The 17,385-nt window shown below is 40.8% G+C and overlaps 2 protein-coding genes and 1 long non-coding RNA gene across 3 annotated transcripts; all 3 read right to left on the bottom strand.

Annotated features, from left to right (window-relative positions):
• Positions 1–118: 118 nt before the first annotated feature.
• On the bottom strand, positions 119–8,154 carry sytl4 (synaptotagmin-like 4). The gene is made up of 19 exons (XM_055159012.1): positions 8,033–8,154; positions 7,869–7,944; positions 6,723–6,874; positions 6,345–6,563; positions 6,135–6,247; positions 5,552–5,666; positions 5,313–5,483; positions 5,219–5,226; positions 5,116–5,168; positions 4,000–4,084; positions 3,840–3,934; positions 3,636–3,731; positions 2,840–3,018; positions 2,058–2,160; positions 1,659–1,820; positions 1,205–1,304; positions 1,017–1,122; positions 727–935; positions 119–632 (listed from the first exon to the last, which is right to left on the bottom strand). The coding sequence occupies exons 3-19, from the start codon at positions 6,836–6,838 to the stop codon at positions 484–486; spliced, it is 2,079 nt and encodes a 692-aa protein (XP_055014987.1). The 5' UTR covers positions 6,839–6,874; positions 7,869–7,944; positions 8,033–8,154; the 3' UTR covers positions 119–483.
• Positions 8,155–8,495: 341 nt separating this feature from the next.
• On the bottom strand, positions 8,496–10,415 carry trmt12 (tRNA methyltransferase 12 homolog). Its single transcript, XM_020923603.2, has 7 exons — positions 10,224–10,415; positions 9,941–10,109; positions 9,675–9,864; positions 9,457–9,607; positions 9,275–9,384; positions 9,043–9,200; positions 8,496–8,970 (listed from the first exon to the last, which is right to left on the bottom strand). Exons 1-7 carry the CDS (start codon positions 10,274–10,276, stop codon positions 8,569–8,571), a joined length of 1,233 nt encoding a protein of 410 aa, XP_020779262.2. The 5' UTR covers positions 10,277–10,415; the 3' UTR covers positions 8,496–8,568.
• Positions 10,416–15,892: 5,477 nt separating this feature from the next.
• On the bottom strand, positions 15,893–16,891 carry LOC129410518 (uncharacterized). The gene is made up of 3 exons (XR_008632896.1): positions 16,791–16,891; positions 16,166–16,253; positions 15,893–16,048 (listed from the first exon to the last, which is right to left on the bottom strand). It is a non-coding gene; the product is annotated as an uncharacterized LOC129410518 (long non-coding RNA).
• Positions 16,892–17,385: the final 494 nt, after the last annotated feature.

Here is a 17,385-nt window from a genome sequence, read left to right as displayed (position 1 = left end):
ATTATTTGTGTATTTTACAATAGCACTACAGTAACACTACACGAGATGAAATAAGAGGAGTTAAAGTTAAGAGCAGTTAAACAAAAACAATTTCATAAATCTACAATAAGCACGTTGAAACATGTACAAATAAAATGGCCTGAATATAGTAATAAGTGCTAGATTTCAATATTATTTATCTATATTTAAAAATAAATCTTGTATATTTGCTTCAGTACAAAAGTAATGACAATTTAGTGTTTTGGTACAGTTCACAAAAGCTCCTGTGGTGAAATTAGTGTAAATTGTGAAACTGTCAAGTGCTGAAGATGCTGGTTTGAGAACACCACAGTGAAATCAGTTCACAATTTAATATTGTCATAAGGCACTCCTGCAAAGCCAGTATTTATGGCACAAACATACAGCTGACATGTTAATATTACCCTCCAAGTTCTCTTGAAAATCTCTAAGGAATTTAAGATCAAGTCATCAGTTCAAGAGATCTCATTTTTCCTTGGACTTTCCCATTGTAGAACGCAGTGGAAGAGTGCCCTCTGCCCACGAGTCTGGGTATTGCATCATCTTCTGCCAAAGACTGAGTTCTTCTCCAACAGAGTCCATTTGTACCTCTTCTTTTCCTATTTTTACAGTTCCTGATCAGGTAAAAAAAGAAAAGAAATGATTGACATGTCTCAACTTGTACTCATCAGTTTCAAGACACTAAATTGGATTATTTGGCATTTTTACCTTTTCCAGAGCTGAGGCGCACTCCTCCCAGAAATTCATTGCTGGACATAGCTTCTCTGTCCCACACAGTCAGCTCAAGGCACATTTCCTTTAGTTGCTCTAAACCCACCTCTTTGTACACAAATGTATGATCAAAATAAGGATTCAGGTTTTTCTTCACAACTGGGGTTTTCCGCTTAGTTGACTTTCCTTTAGTTGGTAACAAGTACCTTGATAATAATAAAGAATGCTATTAATGCTAATTAGCAGAAAGCATTAATAATTAGTTGTATTGTCATGGTATTTCTCACCCCTTTACAAAGCTGTCTGCTGTGTCTCCCATTTTGATCGCTACTAAATTCTTTGCCTCTTTGATGAGAACATGCAACTCACCCTCTTCAGTCTTATCCTTTTTACCTGTACACAAAAGGACACGGATAAGAATCCATGAAGGCTTTTACACAATTTGTTTCTTATCTTTTTCGAGCTTCCTCCTTACCTTTTAGCTTTGCAGGTGTTTGTGTTTTAGGAGTAACGTATTTTAAAGAAATTACAAGCTCCCCTTTATACTGAGCAAAAACTGGTACTGAAGATGTTTTCTGTGAAAAACAAATATTATCTGTATCATCTAATACTTTTTTAACTAAAAAATTTAAATTAAAAAATGAAAGTGAAAAATGTTTTAAAATGTGATAAAAAAAAAAAAAAAAAGATTAAATTCAACATCAAAATTCTATGGTCATGTGTTTTGTACTGAAAATATTTAGTGTTAAAAAAAAAAAATCTGAATCTGAAATCAGGGAAAAAATTTAGAAATTTGAGCATCAGTTGGTCATGAGAGGTGCTCTGGTAAGATGTAGCCAAAAGATATTATAAAACTAACTTGACTGCTGTACACACATTTTTGGCAACACCGGCAAGTCAATCCTATTCCGTTTTATATATATAATAACCTTTGACATGAGGATGACGGTTTCTTCTGTCGGGGAGTCCAAGTCTCTGCAGTCTAGAGCGATCTCAACTTCACCCAGGAAAGTGTTGCGGCTCAAGCGGCCATGATGCCACACTGATATGAGCAGAGAGCGATTGCACAACTGAGCTCGGCTGATGGTGTACTGGAGAAACAAGAAAGCATAAAGCGATAGCAAAGTTTTGTAAATGGTGATTACTGCTGCATACTGTTAGGGCATATAACGTAATATCTAATCTTATGTACAGTGTCAACATCCATGTGGACAGTCTCTAGGTGTTGTCTGTGTTTGCAGTGGCGTAAGGTCCCTGGTCTGGGAGTGTCAGTAAGTCAACAATGTAAAGTCAATAATTAGTGTGAAATGTCATGGTAGCACTTGTACCTTCAAAGTTTCATTGAAGACTGGATTAACTGTGTGTCTCTTGATGCTGGTTTTTCTTTTACTCTGACGGGATTTTTCAGGAAGAAGGTAGCATTTGACATAGCTAAGGAAGGCAATAATATTTTGAATTTGAACATGTTAAACAGTGAACAGGATACGTGTCTGACATTTCCTGACTAAATATCTGATGAGTTGCAATTTCCTGTTCAGTTTGAGTAAGCACCCCTAGGATGTGATTATCGAGGATGTTTAAACATAGCAGCTCCTATCAGCGCAGATCAAAGACGTGTTAACATCACAGAGGGCATGCAAGGCAGAAACATGAGTCTCAGAAAGATCCCCTGCCTACTGTGGTTTGGTTAAACACAATTCATAAGCCAAGACGCACACTTAAAAGAGACTCTTATGTAAAATCTTTAGACTTCGACTTTAACCAGTTTTAACCATGTTACACTGTGTTCCCTCATGATTAGCTTATCCAGAGTTGTATTTTAATTAATTACATCATGTTTGTGTAATCCTGTGTTTATGCCTATCCCTGGTCTCCATCCACTTCTTTGTATTCATTTACAATTATAAATAAATACAAAATGTGTAAAAATCTTCTGCAGTTTTGAAGAGGAAGTCAATTAACCTGTTTCAATTATTGAGCCATTTTAGATCAATGTTGTCATTTACAGTTAACAAAAAGTAAAATAAGCCTCTACACATATTATAGTTTAATACTGCATAAACAAAATGCATAATGTACTCTTTAACACCGCATGATAGTTGATAGTTACGGGTTAGAATGATGGTGGGATGAGTCTCCGTGAGCCAGGCCGTGACACTCCTTGATGAAGACATGGAGGCTCTGGGTGTGTTCGTCGTATCTGATGGAGAAGACCAGGTCTCCACTCACGTCCACGCTGTCGTAGTCCCCTGCCTCGCTGTAGATGCTCATCGTGCTGCCGAGTGTGCCCTGAAGTGTGGTACAAAGCAAATATTGATACTGGGATATTTGAGCGCACGCAACCTTATGTTACAGTAGTGTTAGCACGGATCTTTCCAGTGCAAGATTCATTAAAGGTGCACTATGTAACTGCCACCTGTTTGTCTCCATAGTGATGCTATTGTATTGCCTGGAATTTCATATTGTATGGCATTAACTTCTATCTTCATGAAAACAAACAGACCAAGTTACAGGTCAGATCTGTGGACAGGTTACCCTGCTTAATGCATGCGTGTTTTTCAAGGTATTGTAGCAACAAATGCAAAATTAATACAAACTGTGGAACATTCTAGGAAAAGCATTAACATCTCTGTGGAGACAAGTAGATGGCAGATCATTCATCTGAAAAGTTACAAGGTGAAGCTTTAATATTTTCAGAAAAATATTTCACTAATATACTATTACAGAAACAGAACTGTTTTATATTATCCATATCCTTCTATCTATGGGTTTCAGCTTCCCATTGTTGGTGAGATATTGAAGACTTTTCATTTGAAAACCCATGGAATTAAAAGTCATTCCATGGTCTGCTTTAAGAGGCACAGTGGGAGGCTTCAGTACTGGTACAGACCAAAACAGTAGTTTACCTTGGAACTCAGGCTGGAGGTGCTAGAAGCCATATTCCTTTTATGGAAACTAACCAGGCTGTCAATATCTTCATCCTCCTCCTCCTCTTCTTCTTCCTGTTGCATCATCATAATCATTTTGATCACTAAACCTTCCGCTCATGTGAAATGAAACCATACACTATCGACACAGATTTTGATCTTGCATAAACATGTGCTACATACTGGTACATCCAGTCCTGGCACAGACATGCTCCTGGTGACCACTGAGGCTGAAGGAAAAACTGGCTCATTGCGTAGGTCCAAAGTCGAAGTATACTCTAAAAATAAGAAAGAGGAGAATGTAGCTTTTATCATTATGTTTGTTAAGATTGTGCCAATTTACCAGAAGTCCTCTGTGTGCGCCTGACACTCTTCTTGAAAAGTCGATCTACATCCATCTCAGGAGATAAATTGCTCTCTCTGATCTCCTAGAGGAAAAGTTTAACACATATTTAACATTTTCCACACACTTTTCTTGTACATTTTGGTAACTGTTCCAAATGGTTGCAAATTTGCCACTGACAGCTGTGAATAAACACATTCTATTATAAGCCTTTAATGAGTATTTCTGTGTTTTGTGTATTTTTATTTTGATGTATTTTAATCTTATTCAGAAAGTACATGTGTCATGCATTATTATTATTATTATTATTATTATTATTATTATTGCTGTTATTGCTATCACAATTTTTTTAAGTGTTAAGGATTTAAGTATGAAAAAAGTATAGGAGTTTCTATAAAGAATGCTTTTATTAGTGTCTTCATGCTGAGCTGGCTACAGTGGGGACTGAAGCACATGAGACAAAAACTGAAGCAGCTATATTTAGCAAGATGACTGCTTGTAGATCAATGAGCTACTGACTTTCATTTCAAGAGCCAAGTGATCAGAGAAAGACTAAACATGAAAACATGCAGCTTTCGAGATTAAATGCGATAATTTATTTGGAAGGAAAATCAAACATAAGAACATGCATGAATGAAACTTCATCTTTCTGAGTGAGAACCCTTAAAGGTGCATTGTGTAACTTATCTGGTGGAGGGTCCGTCAAATGCTTTTCTCCGTGGAAATGTTACTGCTTTGTCTGGAATGATTCACAGTATGGTATCAAACCTTTCTATCTTAGTTACAGTTACTCAGTTCTGTCTAAGTTACAGTTCAGACCTGTGGGGAGGCAACGCTGCTCCCAGTCAGAATACCTGTTTTTCTAGGTATTTTTGAGCTATAAAACTACCTGTAATTGAATAAATGTAAGGTAGAGCTGTTTAATGTCATACTGTGGAACTTTCCAGGCAGAGGAATGACATATCCATAGACACAAGCCGGTGATGGACCCCCAACCAAAAGGTTACACAATGAACCTTTAAGCAATGTATTTGATTAAATATTGCAACATCAGTAAAATATTGTAACATTAGTAATAAGTCAACATTTTACCTCCTGTAACAACACTGAACTTACACAGTCATGTTCAGTTTTCGAGCTGTAATCCGTGATATCTATTTCACCGGCAACTGTAGACTAGAAACACTGGATTCTGCCAAAACGGACTGTGGAGGTTGACTCAGTTTCCTTTTATTGACATAACATTTACATTAGTCACATTGCAAATTAACGCAAGCCATTATTATTATTTGCCTTTTCCCTACTGAGCTTACCTTGTCAGTTCTGGTGTGAAGTGGTTAGACTCTGTTGCCATTCTACTGCTATTCAAACTCATAACTTCTGCAGATTCTGTGTCACTCTGGGTTGATTTGTTCCAAACATCCTCCTTCAATTCAAAAGATTCCCTTGAAGCAATGGATCCAGACTTTTCACTCGAAGCATTACTAGAAAAAAAAATAAGAACGAATTACTCAAAAAACACAACAAATAAATAATGCAATACTGACAAAACCTTTTGTGAGTGGCTTCCTCATTGAGTCTTGGCTGAGAGATAGGAGCTGGAAGTTCAAGAATTACCTCTGAACTTCTTAATAGCGCTTCACTTGTAGTCTCACCACGCTTTTTTACTAAACAAAACAAAAGCAAAAAATTTATATCCAGGACTTGATGTTCGGAGTATGTTTTTAAGCTGAAAAAATGCACTGTAGCGGCAAAAGGGATGGAGATGCTTCTAATTTTGATGAACTGTGCAGTTAATTCTGATTAACTGTGCACTGTAATCTGGGTAGACATTGTAAATAAAATTGATATTGCTTTGTTTGTAGTAATATACTACCTTTATTTTGTTTGTTTAACCCCTTTATGTTGTTGTATTCACATAAATGTAAATGGCACAAACATGGCTGGTATTAGGTCTGATTGTCTATGGCTATACAGTTTAATATGTATTTTTTTCAGATCTTTAATTATTATGTCTATGTGTATAGCACCATTTCTTTGGTGAGCATATTCCAACACTAAAGTGCAGTTTGCATTCCTAATAAATTGTTCCTTTTGTTGCACTGTTGATGCCCACTTCCTCTTCCTGTACTTACTTGGAGCAGTTTTCATTTTCATAGAGCTTCTCACAAGGTCATGTCCAGGAGTTGTTGAGAAGCGGTTGACCCTCTGATCATAAAACCAATCACCTGTTCTCTTTTTTAGGTCCCTGTAAATAACAATTAAGAGGTGCATACAAAAATAGTCAGTTTGTACCATCCCTGCAGTAATAATGCTCACAGAGGTATGACTAAGGAGGCTCTTACGATTCCATGGCACACACACTGCAGAGCCAGGAGCCCCCTGGGCCGACAGGAGCCCTGCAGCTGTGGCAAACATAATGATGGCACATTCTGCATGGACTGGAAAAGGCCAAGAGTCTGCTCAGAGGCTGCAGGCAGCGACCACAGACACGCTGACTGTATTTTCCACTGCCACGTTTGGCCCCTCTCCTCTTAATATCCAGCAACTCAGTCTTCAGCTTCCTGAAAGAAGTTAAAATAGCACTGGAAGAAATCATTCATGTGTAATTGTTGAGTTAGCTAAATACAGGCATTTATTAAAGTTTGTCCCAAAGCTATTTTTTATGGTGTGGTCTTCTAGATAAACAGGAGACATTCCATCCAAGTAAACAATAAGAATACCGTATGCGCTGATCCTCGGCCTGGCGCAGTTCTTCATCTCGCCTCAGCACCTCCAGGATCAGCTCCCGCTCAGAGTGAGACAGAAAGCTTAGGTTTATGCCACCCTGAAGCATCATGTAAAGCTCAGGTCAAACGCACCAGTACAACAAAACCTGCAGAAATATCAAATTAGATCAAAGATGTGATCAAATTTTCAGGGTTTTATGACTGTGGTCATCTTTCTGACCACATCATTGCTATTGCATCATGCAAGTGAGGTGCATGATGGGGGTCAGTGACACAGGCTCGTCTGTCTCAATTCTTAACACCATCAAGGGTTAATTGAGTTAAGTATATAATATATGATGAATAGTATTACTACTTGTTAGGAGCTCTTGATAAATATGTACTAAGGGTAAACAGTTGGAGGGAATTAAAATCCCACAGAAGGTCAGTGCCCTGGTGAAAGGTTGTAGGAGCAGCAAAAACAACATGCCATGTGTGGTTCCCACCCTTTAAGGATACAGAGAGCGGATGGAGATCAGGAGTTCATGTGTTTCAGTCCAAAGTTGGATTATCTGTCATGTTCTGTCTAAAAGTGTACACTTCATTTCATCTACTTCAAAGACAGCATGTTCTGTGCACATGGTTAATGCTCAAAAAAGCAGAAATGCGTGTAAAAGGCCCCTTTTCCTCATTGTTTAAATGCCTAGAACCTAATCTAGCAAGACTTTAATACCTGCAGACAGTATTTAACTATTAGGAAATGGCATAGACAGTAAAGCTTACTTGATGCAGAAACAGTTTAACATTGAAGGTATTCGTGGGAAAGTACAGTTTAACTGTTACGTTTAATTTACTGAAGCTTGTTTGCTTTTTGTTCTTTTAACTGTGTCTACATGGCAGCACTTGGGCATACTAGACTAGACCTGAGTGCCACTCTCTCAGCCCATAATCATTAAATTAATGAATGTTAAATAAAGGAAAAACGTTTCATAAAGCACTCTACAGATAGCTGTGGTGACCTATATTCATTTTCATTAAACAAGATGAGGTTATATCAAAGGTGAGTTTAGCATTTTCCTAAATTAACGGTTTTACTTGGCAGCACAAAGGCGCTCTGAACCCTGAGCTGTACTAAAGACTCTCGAGCAAAGCGGGACGCACCTGTTGTCATGAGTCGCTTTCCTTGAGCTCCTCCGAGTGCTCTTCAGTCCGAGGCACCACAGCCCACCGCCAAATCCTGCTCAAAACAAAATCGTTATAACAGTGTCCGATAGCTGGTATTTTGTGGGAGAAAAGACGGTGAAATCCGAGTCCCATCGCCTTACAAGTGACAAGAAGCATATCCGCATGTTTCTCCTTGGCTCCCTCTCCAAAAGTGTTGACTTAGTGCGCTCTGGGTCCCGACGCACCGGAAGATAAGGGAAGTTTGAGGCACAAACGGCACTAGATCCTCTCCACATTTTCCAGGTGCCTTAGTTTTCCACAAAGATTAGACATGGGAATTTATAACCAAAACAAACTACAAGAACAGAGTGTGACTGTCACGTTCATCATTTCCCTTTCTTTTGTATTTTATTTTTGAGAGTACAATGATATAACTGGAAGTGGAGGTTCGGCCATTGACAGTAGTACAGTATAAACTTTATTGTCTCAACTTGTTGCATGGTTTTGATTTAGTTTATAATGTATAAATGTATATTTATATAATAAACATACTTTTACTTTTAATAAGAAATGCACAAGAATAAGAATAGAATAAGTGAGTAAAACACAAGAAGAGAGCAGAGCTGACACCAATTACACAGAATAAATTATTTTAAATTCATTTTTAAATCATCTGTTGTCATACACTTTCCATTCTTCATCTCTGTTGTGTGTTTTCCCCTAACAATGGTCTGCACTCCAGGTCCAAGACAACATGATGGACGTGAGGAGCATAAGACTTCACATGCTCTATGTGTTGGACATGTGTCCTCCAGTCTGTCCCAGTAGTGTCGTTTAGGAGAGAGCTAAAGCGCTGAGCTGTGCTATCAGCCCAAACCTGCCATGCTCCTCTGTCATTGTTCTTCACTGAAAACCTCTGAGTGTCACTGCGGATGTCCAGGGAAGTGTCACTATTGGACATTGGAGAAGTAACATTGTGATGAATGTGTAAAATGCCCCCAGTGGATCTTTTCAGCAGTCGACAGGCAACAAGCCAGCCATCCTCAGAGCTTGGTATGAGTCCCAGGTTTACTCTGTCAGCAACATCAGACAGCTGGAGCTAAGACAACATCACAAATTAATCAGTCTTTTGAAAGTTTGAGAACAAAAATGTAAAAATATAATGACTTACATGTCTATTGTCCCCTTGGTGGATAGTGCAACGCTCAGACACCTTGTTTAATTTTAGGTTTTTACGTAAAGCTTCAACAGCATCAGGGTTCCACTCACAGGCATGAACATGAGCTGCTCCAGTGTGAACCAGATAGGGCAATGTGAAATACCCGATTCCTACAGTACACATATGGTTAAAGAGATCTATCTGTAAATGGCAACAAATAGCCTAAATGTTGTAGGATATTTACCGGCATACAAATCCACAACAGTCTCTCCTTTACAATTAAATCTGGCAACTCTGAGTTTTTCAGTAATGTTCCCTGATGAAAACATACATCTGGTGACATCAAAATCATACCTGACAATAAAAGGAAAATGGGTATAAAATAAATAGATTACTTAGATATTGTGAATAAAGGTTGCAAGCTACCTGATGCCATTATCAACATGCGTCACCCAGCTGTGCTCTCCATGAAGCATCGTCACAACAGGAGACCTAAATCCATTATTGGATACACAACTCTTTTTTGCAAGTCGAGCACTTCCAAGCACAGCTGCCACCGTGCTCCATAGAGTGCAACCTATGGGGGTAAGAGAAAAGTTACTTAACAGCTACGAAGAACAAACAGTCAGGTGTGTAAGTTATACCAGATTTCTTCCATATTGACAGCGAGAAACAGTTGTCAGCAAGTAGTATAAGGTCTCCATGTCTCTCAAACCCACGTGGGAGGTCTCTCCTAAGCTCCTCTGTCCATTCTTCCCCAGCTGACTCCAAAAGCTTCTTAAGGACTACCTCTAATTTATTTCCAACTGTTTGTTTTTTCTTATTTTTAAAAGCCTGTTAAATTACACAAAGTGAGAGCATTGTCAAAGGAATGGTGATTTGATGTGGGTAAAAATTACGTTTTAAATACCTGGCTCCAGACTATTTCACATATGCTGCCAGATGCCACAGTGGACTGGAGATGTCCCGTGTCTAATTGTGACATACTACTGGGCAAGATAGGCAGCAAAATAGTCTCATCTGTGTCTTTACATAGACGGAAACTAGTGTCCAAAACATGCTGAGACTGTAAATATGTCCTGTAAGATAAAGAGATATGTCCTCCCATCACCATATTAACTTATTACAAACGTGTGTGGGTTACTAGTGCGGCAAGCTTAGCAACGCTAGCAACTTTACTCCTCCTTGATTACCTGATCTGCTGTGCACAACACTGCGAGACACGAAGACATGGTACGTTTTCCATTTTTGTAAGAATATCCAGAGCTCAAGAGAACGTAATTAACCACGGAATGTACTATAATTATTTGGTGTTGCTTTCTGTATTGTTTCAGCAGCGTGTTTCAAGTCGGAGCACATTCCACGGCGCACACGCTGTAGTGCCATCAGCTTCCAACAGATGGCGCCACTGAACCGCCATCAGCTCCTTGTCTTTATGTGCTTCAAACGTGGTAGTCAGGGAGCCAAAGTCTCAAAAATGGGTTGAACCTGACATCGACTGCCATACTTTTTATTTGTGTTTTTTCTGTTAACTGTGACCCTGAGGACCAATAATTGGAGGCTCTGGAAATATCGCAAAAAAAAATTGTGGCCATTTTAGTGTATGTAACCTTCATTTTTTGACAAAAAATTTTGAAAAATGAAAAATTTCCTGAAATCCTCAGTGGGTTGGGTAAGCTGTCAATAAATGCATTCCAGATGCAAAGAACACATGTGGTGACAACATTCAGGGAAAAAATAATTCTTAAAACACATTTCTACATGATTTTGTCTTAATTTAATGCAATAAAATAAAATAAAATAACGCGTTTTTTCACTTTTTCCAATATTTTCATCTTTACCTCATTGGCAATCAACTATTCCCCCAAGTTTTGACATCAGCCAATATGCCATTCTTTTCACCAAACTGTATACTCATTCTACAGAAAAAAATATAAAAATCCAACCAAAATCAATGGATCTGTGATGATTTCTTTACCATCAACAGGCCCAGAACATCAATAGAATGTTAGGCTCCTCTCAACATTCCATAAGGCCATCCATCCATCCATCCATTTTCGTCCGCTTATCCGGGGCCGGGTCGCGGGGGCAGCAGCCTAAGCAGGGACTCCCAGACTTCCTTCACCCCAGACACGTCCTCCAGCTCCTCCGGGGGGACCCCGAGGCGTTCCCAGGCCAGCCGAGAGACATAGTCCCTCCAGCGTGTCCTGGGTCTTCCCCGTGGCCTCCTCCCGGTGGGACATGCCCGGAACACCTCCCGAGGGAGGCGCCCAGGAGGCATCCGGAACAGATGCCCGAGCCACCTCAACTGGAGCAGCGGCTCTACTCCGAGCTCCTCCCGTGTGACTGAGCTCCTCACCCTATCTCTAAGGGAGCGCCCAGCCACCCTGCGGAGGAAACTCATTTCGAGCGCTTGTATCCGCGGTCTCGTCCTTTCGGTCACTACCCAGAGCTCATGACCATAGGTGAGAGTAGGAACGAAGACTGACCGGTAAATCGAGAGCTTCGCCTTTCGACTCAGCTCCCTCTTCACCACAACGGTCCGATACAGCGACCGCATCACTGCCGAAGCTGCACCGATCCGCCTGTCAATCTCACGTTCCGTCCTTCCCTCACTCGTGAACAAGACCCCGAGATACTTGAACTCCTCCACTCATCCACATTCCATAAGGCACACTGGATATTTAGCGTGGTTGTTAATGTCCACATTATTAAACATCATGGCCTAGGCATCTTTTAAATAATAATAATAAATATAGCCGCAAGCGGCAATGACCGGCCCTCGCGCGCGCCAACGCCGCGCCCCGCAATTGCTGCACCCCGCAAACAGGCGCCCTGCAAACGCTGTGCCCCTCAAAACGCCGCGCCTCACACTGACTCTAATAACCCTAATCTTAAACTTTACCCTAATCGTAATCCTAAACATAGCCCTAAGCCTAGCCCTACAAGTCTTAATCTAACCCTGCAATTAAATTATTTTTTTTTTAAATCAAGATGGCGGACTTACAGTTTGAAAAGGGGCATGGTCACAATATACATTTTTGTACTTATTGCCATCTTGCATCTGGCTACCAAATTTGGTTTGAATATGCCAAAGTTTATGTAAGGACGTCCCAATGGCAAGGACAGAATTTTGACTTGTTGCCATGGCAACACAATGTAAATGGGGTTTGGGCGTCATTGAGTTTTTTAATCGAGACCATGTCACAAATGTGGATACCAAATTCTGTGTATCTATGACAAATAAAATGTTATTGTTTTATTCAAATTTTCTAGGGGGCGCTATTGCACCCATTTTTGTATTTTCTTACATCAGTCTGTTCAGGATCGAGTTATGAACCCACGATTAAAATTTGAGTGAAATCGGCCAAAGTTTGTGCCAGAATTTGTAGATTTTACCAATGGAATAACATGGAGAGTTTATGTCATCGCTATGGCAACGCCATAAAATATGACATGGGTGTCATTGACTTTTAGATCAGGATGCCAAAATGGAATTTTGTGCAAAATTTCAGAAATTTTTGAACAAGTATTTGGGAACAAATGATTTTCTCCCAAGGTCTAAAAGCAGCTCAAATAGACACTGACGACTGCACTCTAGGAATACGACAATAGACTAAACCGAAATTGAATTGTGTCTAATCCAGTAAGAAAGGAGGTCTAACCAAGCTCTAAACCAGGTCTAACCAAGTCTAGACCTGGACTAACTCACAAAAAAGGGTCCAAAGCACCTCTAACACATACTGACCACTGCAATGTGTTAGTAGAGCTAAACCAGGATTAAAGCAGGACTCTTCTCTCTCATTTAATGTCTCTCTTTTTTAATTTTATGATGGTTATTTAGGTTTTGATTTGTTTGTATTGTGATTTTAATGTGTTTCTTATTCTGTAAAGCACTTTGATTGACAAACTGTGCTTTACAAACTGCCCTGACGTGCCTTAAAGCAGGACTAAAACAGGACTAACCAAAGTCTAAACTAGGTCTAAGCACGGTTTATTTTAGGACTAATTAAGTACAAAACCCAGTTTAAACCACCTCCGATACTGATCACTGCAGACAGGGAGAATGCCAATAGAGCTGAACTAAACCAGGTCTAAACCAGGTCTAAACCAAGCCTAAACCACGACTTAACCAGGTCTAACCCAGGACTAAACCAGGTCTAAACCAGGTCTAAACCAGGACTCAACCAGGTCTAAACCAGGTCTAAACCAGGACTCAACCAGGTCTAAACCAGGACTAAACCAGGACTCAACCAGGTCTAAACCAGGTCTAAACCAGGACTCAACCAAGACTAAACCAGGACTAAACCAGGTCTAAACTAGGTCTAAACCAGGACTCAACCAGGACTAAACCAGGTCTAAACCAGGACTCAACCAGGATTCAACCAGGACTCAACCAGGACTAAACCAGGACTAAACCAGGTCTAAACCAGGTCTAAACCAGGACTCAACCAGGACTAAACCAGGTCTAAACCAGGTCTAAACCAGGACTCAACCAGGACTAAACCAGGACTCAACCAGGTCTAAACCAGGTCTAAACCAGGACTCAACCAGGACTAAACCAGGACTAAACCAGGTCTAAACTAGGTCTAAACCAGGACTCAACCAGGACTAAACCAGGACTCAACCAGGACTAAACCAGGTCTAAACCAAGCCTAAACCACGACTTAACCAGGTCTAACCCAGGACTAAACCAGGTCTAAACCAGGACTCAACCAGGTCTAAACCAGGCCTAAACCAGGACTCAACCAGGTCTAAACCAGGTCTAAACCAGGACTCAACCAGGACTAAACCAGGTCTAAACCAGGACTCAACCAGGACTAAACCAGGACTCAACCAGGACTAAACCAGGACTAAACCAGGTCTAAACCAGGACTCAACCAGGACTAAACCAGGACTCAACCAGGTCTAAACCAGGACTCAACCAGGACTCAACCAGGACTAAACCAGGACTAAACCAGGTCTAAACTAGGTCTAAACCAGGACTCAACCAGGACTAAACCAGGTCTAAACCAGGACTCAACCAGGACTCAACCAGGACTCAACCAGGACTAAACCAGGTCTAAACCAGGTCTAAACCAGGACTCAACCAGGACTAAACCAGGTCTAAACCAGGTCTCAACCAGGACTCAACCAGGACTCAACCAGGACTAAACCAGGTCTAAACCAGGTCTAAACCAGGACTCAACCAGGACTAAACCAGGTCTAAACCAGGACTCAACCAGGACTCAACCAGGACTCAAACCAGGACTAAACCAGGTAAAACCAGGTCTAAACCAGGACTAAACCAGGTCTAAACCAGGCCTAAGCCAAGCCTAAACCATGTCTAAACCAGACCTATCTCAGGTCTAAACCAGGTCTAAAGATCCTCTGATATAGACTGACCTCTGCTGACTGAGAACACCCTCAAGAGCTGGAGTGAACCAGGTCTAAACCAGGACTCAACCAGGTCTAAACCAGGCCTAAACCAGGACTCAACCAGGTCTAAACCAGGTCTAAACCAGGACTCAACCAGGTCTAAACCAGGACTCAACCAGGACTAAACCAGGACTCAACCAGGACTAAACCAGGTCTAAACCAGGACTCAAACCAGGACTAAACCAGGACTCAACCAGGACTAAACCAGGTCTAAACCAGGACTCTAAACCAGGACTAAACCAGGACTAAACCAGGTCTAAACCAGGACTCAACCAGGACTCAACCAGGACTAAACCAGGACTAAACCAGGTCTAAACTAGGTCTAAACCAGGACTCAACCAGGACTAAACCAGGTCTAAACCAGGACTCAACCAGGACTCAACCAGGACTCAACCAGGACTAAACCAGGTCTAAACCAAAACCAGGTCAAACCAGACTCAACCAGGACTAAACCAGGTCTAAACCAGGACTCAACCAGGACTCAACCAGGACTCAACCAGGACTCAACCAGGACTAAACCAGGTCTAAACCAGGTCTAAACCAGGACTCAACCAGGACTAAACCAGGTCTAAACCAGGACTCAACCAGGACTCAACCAGGACTCAACCAGGACTAAACCAGGTCTAAACCAGGTCTAAACCAGGACTAAACCAGGTCTAAACCAGGCCTAAGCCAAGCCTAAACCATGTCTAAACCAGACCTATCTCAGGTCTAAACCAGGTCTAAAGATCCTCTGATATAGACTGACCTCTGCTGACTGAGAACACCCTCAAGAGCTGGAGTGAACCAGGTCTAGACCAGGAGTAAACCCTACTGACCACTGCAGGTACAGAATACTAGAACAGAATAGCACTAAAACAGGTTTAAATCAGGTGTAACCTAGTCCAAAACCAGGTCTAAACGGGTATACCCAGGACTAAAACAGGTCTAACCCAGGACTAAACCAGGATTTAAGATACTGACCGCTGCAGACTGACAAAACCTAAAAAGAGCTGCACTAAAATAGATCCAAACTAGGACTAAAACAAAAGTTATTATGGTTCAACCCAGAACTAAACCAGGACTAAACCACCTCTGATTGACAGTAACCCTCTAAAATGTACCAAACTTTCTCAAATCCTGTCTAATTTTTTCCTCTTCTGGCACTCTGAGAATTCACTTGCTTCCGAAATCACGCATCCATTTTATAAAAGTTCCATTATAAAAATATAACCAGTGCTTCTCCATGTCTCCCGACAGGAATCATAATGTTTAGCTTGACTTGAAGTTGTGTGGAGTTGCTCAGAAGTGACACAGTGGATGAAGGATTCAATGGATTCAATGGATTTAGTGTTTTGGAGTGAGATGGAGAATTTGGTAAACTTATGTTCTGTTGGTTATGCTATAGTTATCTGACAAATTGTTCATATGTGATGTTAACATACATATTCTGTGTCTCCCTCAATCTCTGAGTGTCTCTCCCTTTGTGTCCTCACTATGAACAAGTGTCTCTGCGCTGATGTCCTGTTCTTGTGTGTTCTCTCTCTGCTCAGTTTGTCTTTGTAGAAGCAGTGGGGACTCTTCTGTCTTTACGCTCACTGCACTAAACTCTGGGACAGACCTGAAAAACATAAGATACATTTGTATATTTCAAACCCAATCTAAATATTTGTAATAGAAATGAAGAAGAATCAATAACAAAATAAAGAATTGCTATTTGAAAGTGTCTGAGACTCACACTTGAAGCTGATCTTCCTCCTGTTTGATGTTGGGTTCTTCTTTAACATGTGGAGTCAGACCAGGGCTCAGACAGGGGAGCTGGACAGCTGCAGGAGACAAGAGAATACACACTTACACATACACGTGCAGTCTTGTGACATGAACACTCTGTGTGGACTTGTCTCTAGTCTTCTATTTTAAGGCTGATGTGTCTTTTCTGTTCATGAAGTTGTAAATGCGTTTCTGAAGTGCTCTGGAGTCACACAGGTTCTTCTGCCGTTAGACTCATGGCGCATGTTTATAACGAGCTCTTTTCTACATCAGATGCATTTTTCATACTTGTTTTTAACACCCATAGGCTAAAAACAGCTAGAACAGTTGATAGCCAAGGTCAGTTAAATACAATCAATCAATGAATCTGCCCATATATGGACCGTAAACAGCTTTCAACAAGAAGTAAGCTATGTCAACTTGGAAATTCTCACATCTTATAGGCCTGTTTTTATGATCCAGCCATCCTGTTGATAGTTGATTGTTAAATAACCTTTTATTCAAGTCTAATCATGTATTTATTTCATCTGTTAGGTGAAGTTCTCAGCATTTAAATTTTTCACCACTGGAGCCGACAGTAAGATGATACTAACTTTTCTGGTGGAGGCGCTGTTATCTACTCATCTGCATGAAAATGTTCCCCAGTATGGCATTAAACTCATCTATCCTCATGGAGATTGTGACGGATGCCGTCCTCGTTTTTTTTTTCCCTTGCCTCACCCCACCTCAGATCCACCCACCCCGGATCCGCCCCGCTGATCTGCCTCACCTGGTCCTACTAATCAGCGGGGGTATAAAAGCCGGAGCCAACCCGAGAAGTGGGACGAGTGGGTCCTGTGCTGCAGTGATCTTTAGTTGTTTATTTTTGTGTTATCTCGATCTACGTTTTTGTAATAAATATCCTTCTTTTTTTTCACCTCACCACGCTTCCCGTTTTGTTCCACACCCGGTTCATTTTAACACCTTTTTCAGTTACCGTGCCACCCCCTAGGCTCCCGTGGCACGTAACAGAGATGTAGAGGTGACCGCCAGCCCAAGTTATAGATCTTTAGAGGCGAGCTCACAGTAAGAATACACATTCTGCATGGTATTTTTCAGTAATAAATACACCTGTAACTGAATAAATACAATATACAAAATTGATGCCTTACAATAGAACATTAGGCAAAACAATAACATCCCAGAGAC

This window comes from Boleophthalmus pectinirostris, unplaced genomic scaffold (assembly GCF_026225935.1).
Source record: "Boleophthalmus pectinirostris isolate CB_2022bp ecotype Guang Dong unplaced genomic scaffold, ASM2622593v1 HiC_scaffold_23, whole genome shotgun sequence".
Taxonomy (NCBI): Eukaryota; Metazoa; Chordata; class Actinopteri; order Gobiiformes; family Gobiidae; genus Boleophthalmus; species Boleophthalmus pectinirostris.
The sequence above is the reverse complement of the archived record's forward strand: the minus strand, read 5'-3'. Positions and strand labels throughout refer to the sequence as shown.